The following is a 15,000-nucleotide window of genomic DNA, read 5'->3' as shown; positions in this document are numbered from 1 at the left end:
ATGAAAATGCCGGAGCTATCCATCAAACGGACATATACTGTTTTCACTGGGGAACACAAGGGAGGAGATCATCAAAATAAAACAGATTCCTACTATTAATGGTTGTTTGAAATAAGATATTGGTATCTTTGAAAAGGATGTGCAACGGTTATGGTAGAGCAATATCCTTGAAGGATACAAGAACAAAAGTAATGCATATTCTTGCATCATAGGGTTTACTTGTCTATTAGCATTATATGGAGGAATATCTCACTGAGAAAATCATAAAACCGAAAGAGCCTTACATGAAGTAAGACAAGAAAACTCCATTTTGAATTTTCTAAAAGAATAAGAAAATTAAGTTTGAAGAACTTATGAGAACTCTAAAACAACCCCAATATTACCATGTTGCTCGACTAGGAACATGTGACCTGAAATGCTAGAATTGTTATGTTGGAGGTGACATTACCAAATTCATAAAAAAAATTGTGTAATTGTCTTTCAAGAAAGAGCAATTTAAGATAACTACCGGCTGAGTATCTGGACAAAAATTCTGGAAAATTTGCTTATAATTTTTGCTGTTAGTCACAATAATTTCACAATAACGAAAGATCGTCCCTCAGAAAATTTGGCAAATGTATATCGTTGGCAGCACAAAATTATGGTTGCATGTATCACTAGTTGCATCATATCAAGTCCACATTGGTGCTCGACATTTTCTTGTTTAAGATTTTGTGATGCTACAAATAATGCTCACGTCCGTAGATTAACTGCGTTACACTCAAAAGATACAGAGATGGATAGAAGCTGCGTTTTTATGCTGTGTCATTTTGAGACTTTATGGAAAGTTTGTACAATGTAGCTAAGCATTACAAATCGATTATTAAAAATGCAATAACTTTTTCCATTACTTGAATATCTCATTATCAACTAATGCCTTTTCTATCTCTCGAAAGTATCCTCCGGCTTTCTAACAGCTATTCCGGTAATTACATTCTAGGCGTTCCAAGCGACTCTCGCATACTCTGTGTTAGCCATCTTAGCTGCTAAATTCTCGCAGATGGATAAGAAAAATGTAATAGTGTACTATACGGAGAGAGACAAATGACTGTGGAGCTGGTGAACTCTGGTAAATATATACAGTATATATATATATATATATATATATATATATATATATATATATATATATATATATATATATATATATATATATATATATGTGTGTGTGTGTGTGTGTGTGTATACATATATATACATACATATATATATATATATATATATATATATATATATATATATATATATATATATATATATATATATAAAAGTATATGTGCGTGTGTTTGCGTACATATGCTCCTTAAATAGATATTTTCTTTCTGGTTCCTATTTCTTTCTCCTGTTGCTTCTACCCACCCTTCCTTGATCGTTCATCCTTCATCTTACGAGTACATGGCAAAGAAGGACTTACTAGAATTCTTCTGTTTCGACTTTTGTCTGTATTTTATTTCTAAACACATACGAACATCAATAGTTTCTTGAAGTATTGGAACTGTACATTATAAGATTTCAGCATCATCCGTCTTTATTATCACTATTTTTATTTTTATTGCTTTTATCGCGCTTCATTTTCTTCAGATATTCATGAAATTAAACAGGAAGATACTTTATCGTCCTTTGCTTGAATCAAAATTTTATGACACTGTCCAAGTTTTAATATCAGGAAGGTCACAAGAGAGCCAAAAATCGTCAAAAGTGAATACGTCTGTTGCTCCCAATATAATAATTTCAAACGAAATTTTAATATTTCAGTAGCTTAAAAGCTTTTGATCATGTGCCTCAAAATCGATGGGCATTTCCGCCGAAATGTCTGATTAAATATGTGTAAACTGGTTTCCTCCTTTTTCAGAAGACTGTAGAGAATGTAAAAAGTAGCCTGTGATTCGCATAATTATGACTAAATTCTATTAGAGTTCATTGAAGGCTTCAATATCCTGTGTTACGAGCAATAACCCTCAGACAACTGGCGTACACTTGGAATGGCGAACCTCACTAACTGTCAAGGGCAGTAAGGCAAATATTTACTTATCATAGATTATTATTTTTTAACCACTTTTTGTGAGATTGTTATGAAGGTTGGCGGGAAGGTACCGCACTGTCCATTGATTATTTTACCCACATGAATGGCCCAGACTTCATTTCAGAGTCGCCAGCTAACAAATTGGAAAAAATTGTCAAAAATCAGATACAGATATCTTTTATAATATAAGTATTTAAAAATTAATTTAAGTGTATTTTCATTTGTTAATTTCCAATTGCATCATACCAAAGCCTCAAAGCAACTCCTTGGAAATGATAGATTGCATAATGTGTAAATTTTTATTTCATATATTTTCCGATAAACTTTAAAAGGGAGAGTGACATTCTTTGTGCTAGCCAGTGCAATTTATCTAAGGTAATACAAACCTATAGTAACCTCTTCCCGTCTGTTTCGTTATTTTTTTAGAACAGTTTTTTCTCGTATTCAGGAAATTTTAAGTCGTAAATTTTGGTATCATCGGGATAAACAGTTTCCTGAGTACTGAACTTATTGTCCAAGAAAACTGAAAATGAAAGAGATGCTTGAAAAGAATTTGCGTCACAGCAAAGACGAATCATAAAAGTTCATTATCTGTATTTAGTGTAAATGGACACTAAACTATACCACATTTTAATCTTGCGTTTATCTTATAGATTAATGGGTGGGATGTTAGAATGGGACCCACAAAACTCACCGGCAAAGAGGAGAAGAAAAACTGTATGGAAAAGCTTTGAGCTTAACATGTTGACGGCGCCGACCTCTATGGTGAATGGTTATTTATCCTTAGGCTTTGAGCACCCAACGGCAATAGTCACCTGCAAAAGAAAGATAAACTGTGTCTTAGTAAAAGAAAAAAAAAAAGTATTTTTACTTTCTTTGGAAGAGGGCTTTTACTCAACTTTGAAGATTTTAGATACTGCCAACATCGCATTAATCATGAAGCGCCCCAGAAGAGCGTAAGAAAAGAAACCTATTTTCGTTGCAAGGGTGTTTATGTAGGCATGCCAGACGCCCTAAAATAATAAGTTTTCCACTACAAGTAAGGGTGTAGTTGCATTATTGGAATAAATGTCTATATTTAAAGTATGTCCATGATAAAATACCAAATGCTATTCTCCAACAGGAAATGTGTTCAGGGGGAAAGAAGATATTCTACCAAAAGGTTCCAAACTGATTCCTTTATGGCGTGATCAGTTAGAGCAACATGGATTGCCAGCGGACAAAACCAGACTGCAAACTGTACACGCAACTATAAAAAAAATCATTTTTGTTGACTTTGTTATCTTCACAGCTAATTACTCTGAAGCATCCATGTTAATGCATCGACTTTTCTTGATAAACAATGCCTTGCTGTGATTCTCTTATTTTTTTGGAGATAGTGTGTGTGTTGTGATCGTTAATTTACACATCATATCTCAGTATATTAACAAGCATTGTGGCCATCCTCCAGTATCTGGTCGATGTAACATAACAGCAAATTTTTATTAAAATTAAACTTTTATTTTTCATTCCTACCGATCTGAAAAGAATGACGATAAATACCGTTACAAAAGAATGCGGCTGAACGCTTTCATGTATTTCTTCGATTGTTTGGTTCATGAGCTTTTTTTCACTTACTACCTGGACAGAAATTAAGTTACTGATATTCGCTCGCTGGCACTGACTTCAGCATGTGTTCGTATTTTCACGTATAATTGGATTATCTAATTTTCATACCTCTCTACGCAAACAGCTGCTTTGGTTACCGAGTTCCAAGAAAAAGGAAAAAATCAAAGGATCGCCTCTCATTATCTTTTAACCAGGCTTTGCGGAAGAGTAGGTGTTTGGTCAGCCTGACAAAACTTCCGGAAAATTCGAGTCTGTTTAATTTTCCTAGAAGAAAGTATTACTTCTTTATTTCTATGACGTTTTCCTTTGCGCTCTCTTTAGCAAGTTCTACTGGAAAGTATGAAGACGATACCAATCATAAATCTTCAAAATTCTTTCCAGATGTTGACAGTCCGATTTAACCATGACTTTTTTTTAAGTATGTCAGAGTTTGAGATCACAAAGAGGTATTTCTACACTCATATGATTGTGTAGTTCGGTTACCAGTATTAGAATTATAATTCTCATGGATTAGGAATACATATCTTAATAGTTGTTTATATACTTGCTATGTGTGCGACTTGGGTGCCATTTTGCCCTAAAACCTGAACTTAGATTGTTCACACGTACCCCAAAATTTTGTTGTTATATGGTTATCTCTCTCTCTCTCTCTCTCTCTCTCTCTCTCTCTCTCTCTCTCTCTCTCTCTCTCTCTCGTTTGTTGTGTTCTGATAAATCTCTGACACTAGCCGAGAAAAGTCGGCTGGTTCAGCTAAACAAAATTTCGGATACACGAAAAATGTCGAGAGTTTTGTATTGAAATACGTTACCTGTTAATATTTCCCCTTTTTTTATTATCATTGCATTCTTTCACTGCGTATGAAAGGCAGCAAATACAATCAGGCTTTTTTTATTTACCTTTCTTTCCCAATCATGAGAACGTAAAATCTTATAATAACGTTGAATATACTGAAGACCTGTTGCAATTTTTTTTCTTAATTCGTTTATTAACCTTTGTTTTTGTTTGAGACAGTCTTACTGTAACTACAGATCTGTTTTTTGTGCCTATACCAAGAATTTAAGTTTTATTCCCTTTTCTATTTAATGTGCAAATCTTCCAGGTAGTCTCATAGATGCTTGTACAGTATTTTAAGCCTTATTTCTCGAACACTATGTATTTAAATCTATGTATTTATGTGCTTGCTAATTCTTAAACATTATACATGGATGAATTTCAGTTGTATTTTTACAGTTATTCTCCAGCCATTTCTTTCATCTTTTTTTCTCATAAGTTTCGGCTGGAACAGAGAATGGGGACACATTATTAATGAAAACAAAATAAGGATAATATATGCGACGCTTCTAAGAGTAGAGCATATTTTATAACTCTTGTAAACAAACGATTACATAAAAGCGCAGAATTTCTCTCTCTCTCTCTCTCTCTCTCTCTCTCTCTCTCTCTCTCTCTCTCTCTCTCTCTCTCTCTCTCTCTCTCTCTCTCTCTCTCTCTCTCACTCTAAGTGCAATCGTCTGAACTTTTGCTGAATGTGTTGACTATAATCTCACTTCATAGTTTAACTGTTATTCGTCTTATTTATCTTACTTTGTCATCTATGTTATTTATTTTCCATTGTTATTTTTCTGTCATAATTTATAGTTTACATTTCATTTTCTGAACTAAGCTGCTTGCTTTGGTCCTTGGGCTTGTAGCATTATCCGTTTGGTTTGCATAATGTTAATGAAACAAAATATTATTCTTTCTCACTATCTTTCCCTCCTGGCTGTATACGATTTTGCCTTCTTCCTGCATAAGTTGGTACGGCAGATATTTCACCTTAACTTTAGGTCTTCCTTATTATTATAATTAATTATCTTTTTAAGTAGAAAGTCGTTATCTTCGTAGGGTTTCCTGTCTGCCTCTTACCCATAGAAGAGTAGCCCCAGAATGCCTTACCTTTCCGTTCCTACTGTAAAAGTTCACACTAATTTCTGGATGGACTTTCAATGGGCTTGCGTGTCATCAGCACCTGGTATTCCTCGATGGTCCACCAGCCACGCAGTAACTACAATCAGCGTTGCTTAAAGTTGCCTATCTTCGAACGTATGTGCGTGAGCGTGTGTGTAGTATTTACATTGCATGGTATTAGAAAGTAAAGTTGTTAGCCCTATAACCATACTTATGTCTCCATAAATGATGATGTGTTTTTTTTTTTTTTTTTTTGCCAACAGCAATATACATGCACACATATATATATACATATGTATAAATACATATTATATATATATATATATATATATATATATATATATATATATATATATATATATATAAATAAATATATATATACATTGATATGTGTAAATAAATAAATATATATATAACTGTACGAAAAGCACCTTAGACAATAAGGAGAACCCTTTGCAGAGATATGTATCGGGAGATGAAGTGCTTCGTCTTTGAAGATGGCTGCAGTGTCAGATTTCATACACATACTCTTCAAAACTATTCTGAAGTATCTGTAATGTTTATTCTCAGCTATGACATTAACATATACATACATGCATACATACATACATATATATGTGTGTGTGTGTGTTTGTGTGTGTGTGTGTGAATGAGTGAGCGAGTGTGTGCATGTGTGTTTAGTGATCTATCTTCTCGAGATTACATAAGCAAGAAAAAGGCTAATATCTTGCTGCATTTCTCAATTTTCAAACACATCTATTAGTGATATGGTGTTTAGATATATTAACTTTTCATTGGATCAAAGGTGACTGTATAGACATAGAGAAGAGTTCTTTCAAAATGAAAATAAGGCATTTCATGGCTTATCGGAATTAGTTTTACAAAAGGGGGGCGATCAGTTCAACGCTTTCCTGAATTATGTAAACGATCAAGACTCCCGAAGGGAAGTAGATAACCTCCTTACTGATAACATTCAATTTCATTTCGCTGATCGTATTACGCCAGGTAACATCAGCGATGCCATAAACAACTTACCTAATAATAAATCGGCCGGCTGCGACGATCTTCCGGCAGAAGCTTTCAAATTCTGTCACCTGATAATTTACATTTTGCTAGCTGCCCTATTCAATGCCTGCATAATTCACCAGTTTCTTCCAGACTCCCTACTCTTAGTTCACTTAATGCCATTAATAAAAAACAAGCTAAAGGATGCAGCTGACCCTGGCAATTATCGCCCGATTGCAATTACTGCAATTGCGTCGAAGATACTTGAGTCGATTCTTCTAGTGAGACTTCTCTTTCTACCCACTACTGACAGCCAGTTCGGATTTACAGCAAACCACTCAACCGACACCTGCATCTACATCCTGAAAAGAATTGCTGAACTATCACCGATCATCACCTTCTCCTGTTTTCCTGTTTTGTAGATGTGAGAAAAGTATTTGATAAAGTAAACTCCCTGAAGCGCTTCCTTAAGCTGTACAAAAGTGGTACACCTCTATAGTTTAATTGGCATTTTATATTGTTTGTTCTCCACACAGCAACTGTGTCAAATGGGGTAACGTATTGTCGTTCAACTTCGGCTCCCTAAACGGGCTCCGGCAAGGGGCCATTCTCTCTCCGTACCTGTTTAACATGGTCACAGATGCCTTGAGTGTCAAACTAAACTCACTTCCCATCGGATGCTCTATCAACGCAACAACAATAACCAACCTCTGTTACGCCGTCGATATGGTTCTGATTTCCCCATCAGTGCAAGGTCTCCACCGACTAAATAATCGACACTTGCCGCAAATATACATAGGAATTTGACATCCTTTACAACGAAACCAAGTTCCAGTGTATGTCGCAGCTCCCGAGATCACTTAAGCATGTTGCAGAACCACAAATTTTCCCCGGAAATCATCGTCTGGAATTCGTGCAGGAATTTCCATATTTGGGCCACGTCATCACGGACGACCTAAAAGATACGGCAGACATAGAACAGGGGCGTCGTAAACTATGTGCAGTTGGCAGTGTGATTACAAAAAAGTTTGCCTTTGTCACCGGGACACGAAACTGCTGCTCTTCCGCTCTTACTGCTACAGGCCTACAGCATATATGGGTGCTCCTTTGGACGAACTATACCCAGTGGCGTAGCTGGCATTTCATCGCGGGGTGGGGCGCTGCCTTGGTGGGCCCAAGATATTTTTGTGGGGGCCAAAGAAAATTACACAAAACTAATGTACCAATTCTGTAATTAGTAAAAGATATTATTCTCGGATGTATATATCCATGTGAATGCACGAAAATAATAGTATTAGTAATTAATAAACCTCTATTCAAAATTATAGTGCTCAATTTTCAATTAATTTTCAACTCTTACTATAAGCAAATGTATCAAATACTGTAATGTAAATTTCCTCACGACCTTATATTCAACACTAGCCTAATTTCTATTATCAAGGTTTAATTTTCAACTATAGTATAATATCCTTGTCATGTAAAAATATCAAAATAGTGCATACCATCAATGACACAAAAGACTTGTGACCCTCCAAAATCTTCAAAATTTCAACCTATCTGCTTTTGACCACTAAAGAGTTAAGTTTAACTACAAGGGGGTGCCAGTAGGCGAACAATGTCCAGGCTGATCACCCGACTGAGAAACAGCAGCAATTCACTCATACAAAGCATCCTAAGCAGGGAGGCAAGAAGATATAAAATATGGGAGAGATAGGATAATGAGGCGTCTGTTCCATTAAATGACGTTATCTTCCTTTACACAGGGCTGGCCAGAGTTGCTGTTATTATTATTATTATTATTATTATTATTATTATTATTATTATTATTATTATTATTATTATTATTATTATTGTTGTTGTTGTTGTTGTTGTTGTTGTTGTTGTTGTTGTTGTTGTTACATTTCTACGTTTATTATTATTATTATTATTATTATTATTATTATTATTATTATTATTAATATTAAATTATTGAGTTTTGCTTTTTTTCACCTTTCATATTTAGCCTTCTAGGCCTGACTTCTGTAACCACCTAAGGTCCCTAGCTGGAAATTAATTGTATGCAATCTGTTTTTTAAATTATCATTTTTAATATTTTCACTATTATTCTCAGTATTATTACTGTCATCACGATTATTATGAGTACTATTTTTTATAATTCTCCAGCAACTATGTTATCATTTTCATGTTTTTTCATGTATCTAGATTGTGTATATTGTATTGTGTCCACTTTTTATATTCCATTTATATGGCCCGATTATGTATATTGTAATGTCTCCACTTTTTATATTCCATGTACGTGGCCCTAAGCTGAAATGAAGGACATTATTATTATTATATTATAATAGTATTCTTTTCAATAAAATTTTGAGCGTAATAAGAAGAGCTGTAATTATACATTCAAAACCAAAATAACATTTCTTCGAGATATGCAAATTTTATAATATAAAGATTAACATTTATAGACTGTAATTTATGGATTATGAGTGAAGTAGGATCCTAATGATAAACGGTTTCTGTGTGTGCGTGAAAGTTCCACGCAGTTCATACTTATATACAGACCTGTTCTCCAGAACCCCAAATCTATATACAAGCATAAGAATAATCTATAAAGATAACAATCGAGAAAACGTAATAATAAGTCAATCTGGAGCGTTCAGTCTGGTGATAAAATGGTTTGAAATTCTATAAAAGAAAATAAGGAAAGAATAATTATAAGAACTGGAGCGGGAAAAAGGGAAATAACAGTATCGAAGTAAAAAGAAGGTAATGGAGGGTAATGAAGGCAGTTGGAAAAACCTGAGCAGTGAAAGAAACAAATCACAGGGTAGGAAAAGAAAAAAATAATTCTGTAAAATAAAGCATAAAGAAGCAAAGTAAATTTTTAATTGTGTCTAAAGAGTAATTTTGGCGTTTGGGAATTGGATGGAAATTGACTGCTTGAAAGGAAAGGGATATGAGATGCCAACAGTAGTGTTAGTTATAGGAGAGACAGTAAAATTATTTGTTGTAATCGTTGCTTTTCAGCTTTTGCTGCTTTCATGAAATAACAAGGAAATATAGAAGAGAAATAGTATAGTGAGCTTAAAGGAACAGTTTCCGAAATGCTAATTATGTAACAGAAACTGCAATCTTCGTTACCTTGCGGTTTGAGAAAAAGGCAACATTGCTGAAGAAATAAATTGCCTTGATTCGGCTGTTTCAAGGCTTGAAAAAAGAATAAGATAAGAAAAGAACGAAACACTACTTAAGAAATAGAAATCGTAACTAATATAAGGCCATTACTGCATTTTAGGAATATATTTACAAACCTGAATCATATACTGTCGAATACAAATTTGAATTCATCTTCTTAAGATAACAGACAGAGCAAAGGTTAGGAAGTGTCTGTTTAGAGGCATGGAACTTCATTAAACGTAAGGATCCAGGTAGAAAGAATAATACAAAATGGTCATGAGTCGAAGGCAGACATGGAAGGTCGGATCTTTGGAAAGAGGATTAGCATGGGTTAAAAAACAAAAAAGTCTCGGGGTGTGGTAGAGTTCTCAGGAGCACACCTAGATATCGGGAGGGAAACACACTTTGTCGTAAGTACAGCAAGTACACGGGAAAAAAGATGACATTTATTTTACAAGTTAGAATAAAGACAACCAGAACTTTGCAAAATATAATATCAAATGCCATTGATAATTCTAGGATAGCGACAGAAGAATCTCAATGAATCTGCAGTTATGCATAGAAGATAAATTAAGTAGAGAGCAGAATGGGAGGCACGTGCCTTTTAAGGGGAGAGGGAGCGTTTAGGGACAGAGTAAAATGATAGAAGGAAAATTAATACTTGAGGTAAAACTGTTCTGAAAAATATCAGGTAGATTAAGTGTCATTTTTAGAGGGAAAAATACTACGAGAAATATAAAGAAAATAAAACTATTCTGAAAATACCGCAGGAAATCTTGTCTTTTCAGTACGCATGCAAAATGTAAATCTATCGGATACAGGACTAATGAGAGTACAAAGTGACGAAAATACCGGGACTTTTAATTCGTACTTAGGTAAAGAAAACATTCTTCCTCAAATGAAAGAAGGAAAGACAGCCCTGGCATATGAAATGAATGAGGAGTAACAGCAGGAAAAGCGAGAAATGGCTGACGCGCTCTCTCAAGTGTATTGCTGATATAGCTAATTTTCACTGCTAAGGGGACAGACTGTGAGAGAAAGTGTTCAAGAGGCAGTGTGACATACCTCAACCACCAAGAGGATATCCTTCCCAAGATACATCGACGTAGTCTCCAATTTACATTCACTGTAGCAAGAAGATTCGAGATCATCCTAATAGTTATATTTTAGAGGGAGCCAGGGCCCCAGTTTATGCTCACTGTGTTGGTCAGCTATCCGTTGAACACATGCTGATGCACTGTCTTAGATTTAATCGCCTTAGGGCAAAGTACCTATTAGCGGGGAAGACTGCTTTAGAAATTTTAAATGATGATGTTGAGGTAGATAACCTTATGGGCTATCTGAGAGAATGTGGTCTTTTTAATGTGATAATTTAGTATATTTATTAAAGACTTATCATATTAATTTTATATATTAGGTATATATTTTAAATATAAAATTTTTATATATATTTATTTTTTATGGTTTTATCTAATATCATTCTCCATTTTTTTACGTTCATGTTTTAACACTGAATTTTACTAGTACAGTATGTTATCATTCACGTTTTCATTATCAATCACATCATTAATTTATATATTTCTTCTTCATTGCTGCGCTGAATATTTCTGATGAGTTCCGGCGCTTGGTCTTCAAGACCTAAATTTCATAATCAATCAATCAATCAACAATGCTCCAAAGAAGTTGTAAATATAACAGAAAAGTAAGACACCTGTAGGAATAGTTAAAATAGAGATAAATAAAAGATGAAGAATATTACTTTTACGGTTCTAACGACAGCGAGTGTGACTTCAGTGGGTATGAACACTACCCTTTTCTCACACTATAACACAATCATTTAGGAAACAATTCAATTTTCCCTGCCAAGACACTCATTTCCCACCGAAAGCGTAGGTAAGGGTATGACTTTTCCAGTAGGAAAGAACAAGAGAATGGTCGTCTGATGTGTTTTATCCACTGATATCTGAAGGAAAATATCAGGAAATACTTTATCCTTGTCACGTCCATCTCTATCCTATGCCATCTACAACTGTCTCCAAAGATGGTGAAATACAGGCACAGAATCTCTTTACAAAACATTTCTGTAACAGGATACCAGTTTATAGCTTTTAGGAGAGGGAGGGACAAAACATGGAAGAATTGGCCCGATGATATTAAAAGGAGAGAAAGGGAGGGTATGAAGAAATGTTGAGAATCAAGGAAACCTCTGAGAAAAGATAGATCAACAGAGAGAGAGAGAGAGAGAGAGAGAGAGAGAGCATGTGTAAAAACATAAACTCTGTACACACACCATACCACTGCGTAGACGGTAATGAAGAACTGACACTTCCCAAAATCCCTATTTATTTATGAGTGTGTGTTTGTGTTTTAGCAAGGTACTTCAGGAACGAGAGCTCAGAATTTCATAGAATACGGCAGTTACATTCTTTAAGATTTGTGAGGATTAACTTTCGGTAGATCTCAGCTAAGATGAGATAGGCATTAAGGTAATAAATCATTTACTTTAATGGGATCATTATCTCATGAAAGTCGCCCAGCAGACAAACAGAGAGTTTGAAGAGTTGCATTCCAGTTTACAAAAATGGAAACTACCTACCAAAAGAACAAAAATGAAAGACTCAAGACTCGGCAATGGCAAAGACCGAAAATAATCAAAAGAGGTCACGGGAGGGGAAGGCACAGGGGTAGCCTGTTAGGAGAAAGAAAATAAAAAACAAACATATATGATGGAATGAGAGATAAAAAAAAGAAGTTCGTTGAAACGGGAAGTGAAGCAAGAAAGTATGTTGGAGAAGAGGACCAAGAGTCACAGGTCTTATAAAAAGGGCCATAAAGAAATCGATTTTAAAGAAATAAGGGATAAAGCCACTTATTCATGAGAGAGACCTGGGAGAAAACAAATGGTAATAGAGATAGATATGAAGTAAAGAAGTATGACTAAGATGATTTGATTAATATAAAACTGAGGTGAAATTAGCGTCGAGAACGCTATTGGAGGAGGAAAATTGGTAAAAGTGAGAGAAGAACCTGAAAGAATCAAAGACTACACTGATAAATGAAAACGTTAAAAATTAAGGAAACGTCATAGAGAAGAATTGGTGAAAGTGAAAGGGCGATAAATCGGAAAGAAAACTATAGAAATAATAAACTGGTAGTATGTATAAGAATACATGAGAAACTAAATTGTAGGAATGACGGTGAGCAAGAACTAAAAAGAAGGGGAAGGCAGAAGGGAAATAGGTGGCGGAAAGCGAGACTGGAATGTTGGCCGACAGATTAAAAATCTAGATATGAAGTAAATGAAAGAAGACAGGAAGGCAGAAGCAGAGGTAAAATAAATCACTTTTGTTGTTAAATATATGAACAAGAGAATTTGGCCGAGGACAGAATAAAATTAGTGATGAGAGCAAGTTGCAGTTGGTAATAAAGAAAGGAAAATTATCAATTCTTGGCAGAAATGTCAATTAACCAAAGACATTGATTATGTGTAGCGAGGAAACGAATTAAACTGATTTTTTTTTTTTTTTTTTTTTTGTCGACAAGACCCAAATGTGAAAACAGAAAAATGTATTTTCGACAGGGAGCTGTAAGACAGGGGAAGAAAATATATAGGAATGAACATGGAAAAATGTAGTGATGCAACATTAAAACAAACACAGTTAATAAGAAGAAAGAAACCTTGGAAGAAATACAAGACCTTGTTTTTATATTTCCTGACATGCTATCACACTGTTAAAATATACACAAGAAGACCTTTCATTCACGGTCAACATATAATCAATGTCTTTTGTTAAATTGCCATTCTGGTATAATGAAGGCTTGATACATACTAAAGAATGAAATCTTTGACCTTTCTTATTTTGGGGAGCCTGCCTCTTTCATTTCGTAGGGAAAATACATTCATTATTATCAGTTGTCGTCTTCAGACACATAACAAGCTGGAAGTAACAAGGAAACTCGTGTTCGCTCGAATGTTTTTCATGAAACAAAACACTGATTCACCATAATAAACAACAAGCGAGTGAGAATTGAAGTAGACGATGGAGGATAAATATCCAAGGTAAATAAGGAGAGATGTGAAATAGACTAGAGAGTGGTATAAGAGTACGGTTATTGAAAAAGAAATACTGCGGAAGGAAGGGGAGAACGGCTATTCCACGAGAGTTACAGAAAGAACTTATTGGAAGGGAGTAAGAAAAAAAGTTGCACGAGTAAAAAATAAACACATTAGTTGTGAATTAATAGATTTAGAAAGCTCTGTGAACGCAGACGCAAAAAACGCATGAATCATGTTAGAAAATAATTTTATAGTAAGTAAAATAAAAGGAAAATATTGCCTTACAAAAGTACGCTTATGCATTAGAATGTGTTTGAGGCATGTTAGATGTTCAAGCATTGAAAATTATTTAACACAAGAGGTTATTCCGTTGAATTTTCCAGATATTATTTTAAGTCATACGAATTGGATTGGAGTTGCCCAAGTAATACCTCAAAACCATTCAATGTGAGTCTTATCCTCTTCTTACAACTAGAAGGAATTTTGGTGATGTCAAAATTTGTAGTGTTCTGTTTTAGAGAGATTTTCTTGCTTTTGCGGCAAGGGATTTATTTGTGGAATTTTGCAAATAAACTTCATTGTGATAAAAGTACGAAATTAAGTCTGAATTCTTGTCTTGATGTATGTAATAAAATAACGGGGTCACCTTCCTGTCAATTGGAGAGGCGGGATTTAAAGTAATAATAATAATAATAATAATAATAATAATAATAATAATAATAATAATAATAATAATTCAGACGAAAACAAGAAATTTCGCCATGATGATTATGAACTTTATAAAATCTTTCTAATACTTTCAGTATTACATATGATAGTGAAAAATCCATCCAGTTAGTAAGAGTCGTTAGTTTACATTCGTGTGCAAACACACACACACAAACACACACACGCACACACATATATATGTATATATGTGTGTGTGTGCACGTGATGAAATTAGAACATCTGTTACTACATTAATTTTTCTCAGTGTTTTTCATTTAAATATATATGTATATATATATATATATATATATATATATATATATATATATATATATATATATATATATATATATATTCATATATATTTATATATGTAGCCACACACACACACACACACACACACACATATATATATATATATATATATATATATATATATAT

General features: G+C 34.2%; 1 protein-coding gene across 1 annotated transcript in view; it reads right to left on the bottom strand.

Moving 5' to 3' along the window:
- LOC136826771 (zwei Ig domain protein zig-8-like) overlaps positions 1 to 15,000 on the bottom strand; it is a 29,126-nt gene that overhangs the window by 8,990 nt on the left and 5,136 nt on the right. Inside the window, exon 2 of the mRNA XM_067084194.1 lies at positions 2,757 to 2,877. Coding sequence (XP_066940295.1) covers positions 2,757 to 2,805 — 49 coding nt within the window. The 5' untranslated portion in view covers positions 2,806 to 2,877. The remainder of the gene's footprint in view (positions 1 to 2,756; positions 2,878 to 15,000) is intronic.

This window comes from Macrobrachium rosenbergii, chromosome 41 (genome assembly GCF_040412425.1).
Source record: "Macrobrachium rosenbergii isolate ZJJX-2024 chromosome 41, ASM4041242v1, whole genome shotgun sequence".
Lineage (NCBI taxonomy): Eukaryota > Metazoa > Arthropoda > Malacostraca > Decapoda > Palaemonidae > Macrobrachium > Macrobrachium rosenbergii.
The sequence above is the reverse complement of the archived record's forward strand: the minus strand, read 5'-3'. Positions and strand labels throughout refer to the sequence as shown.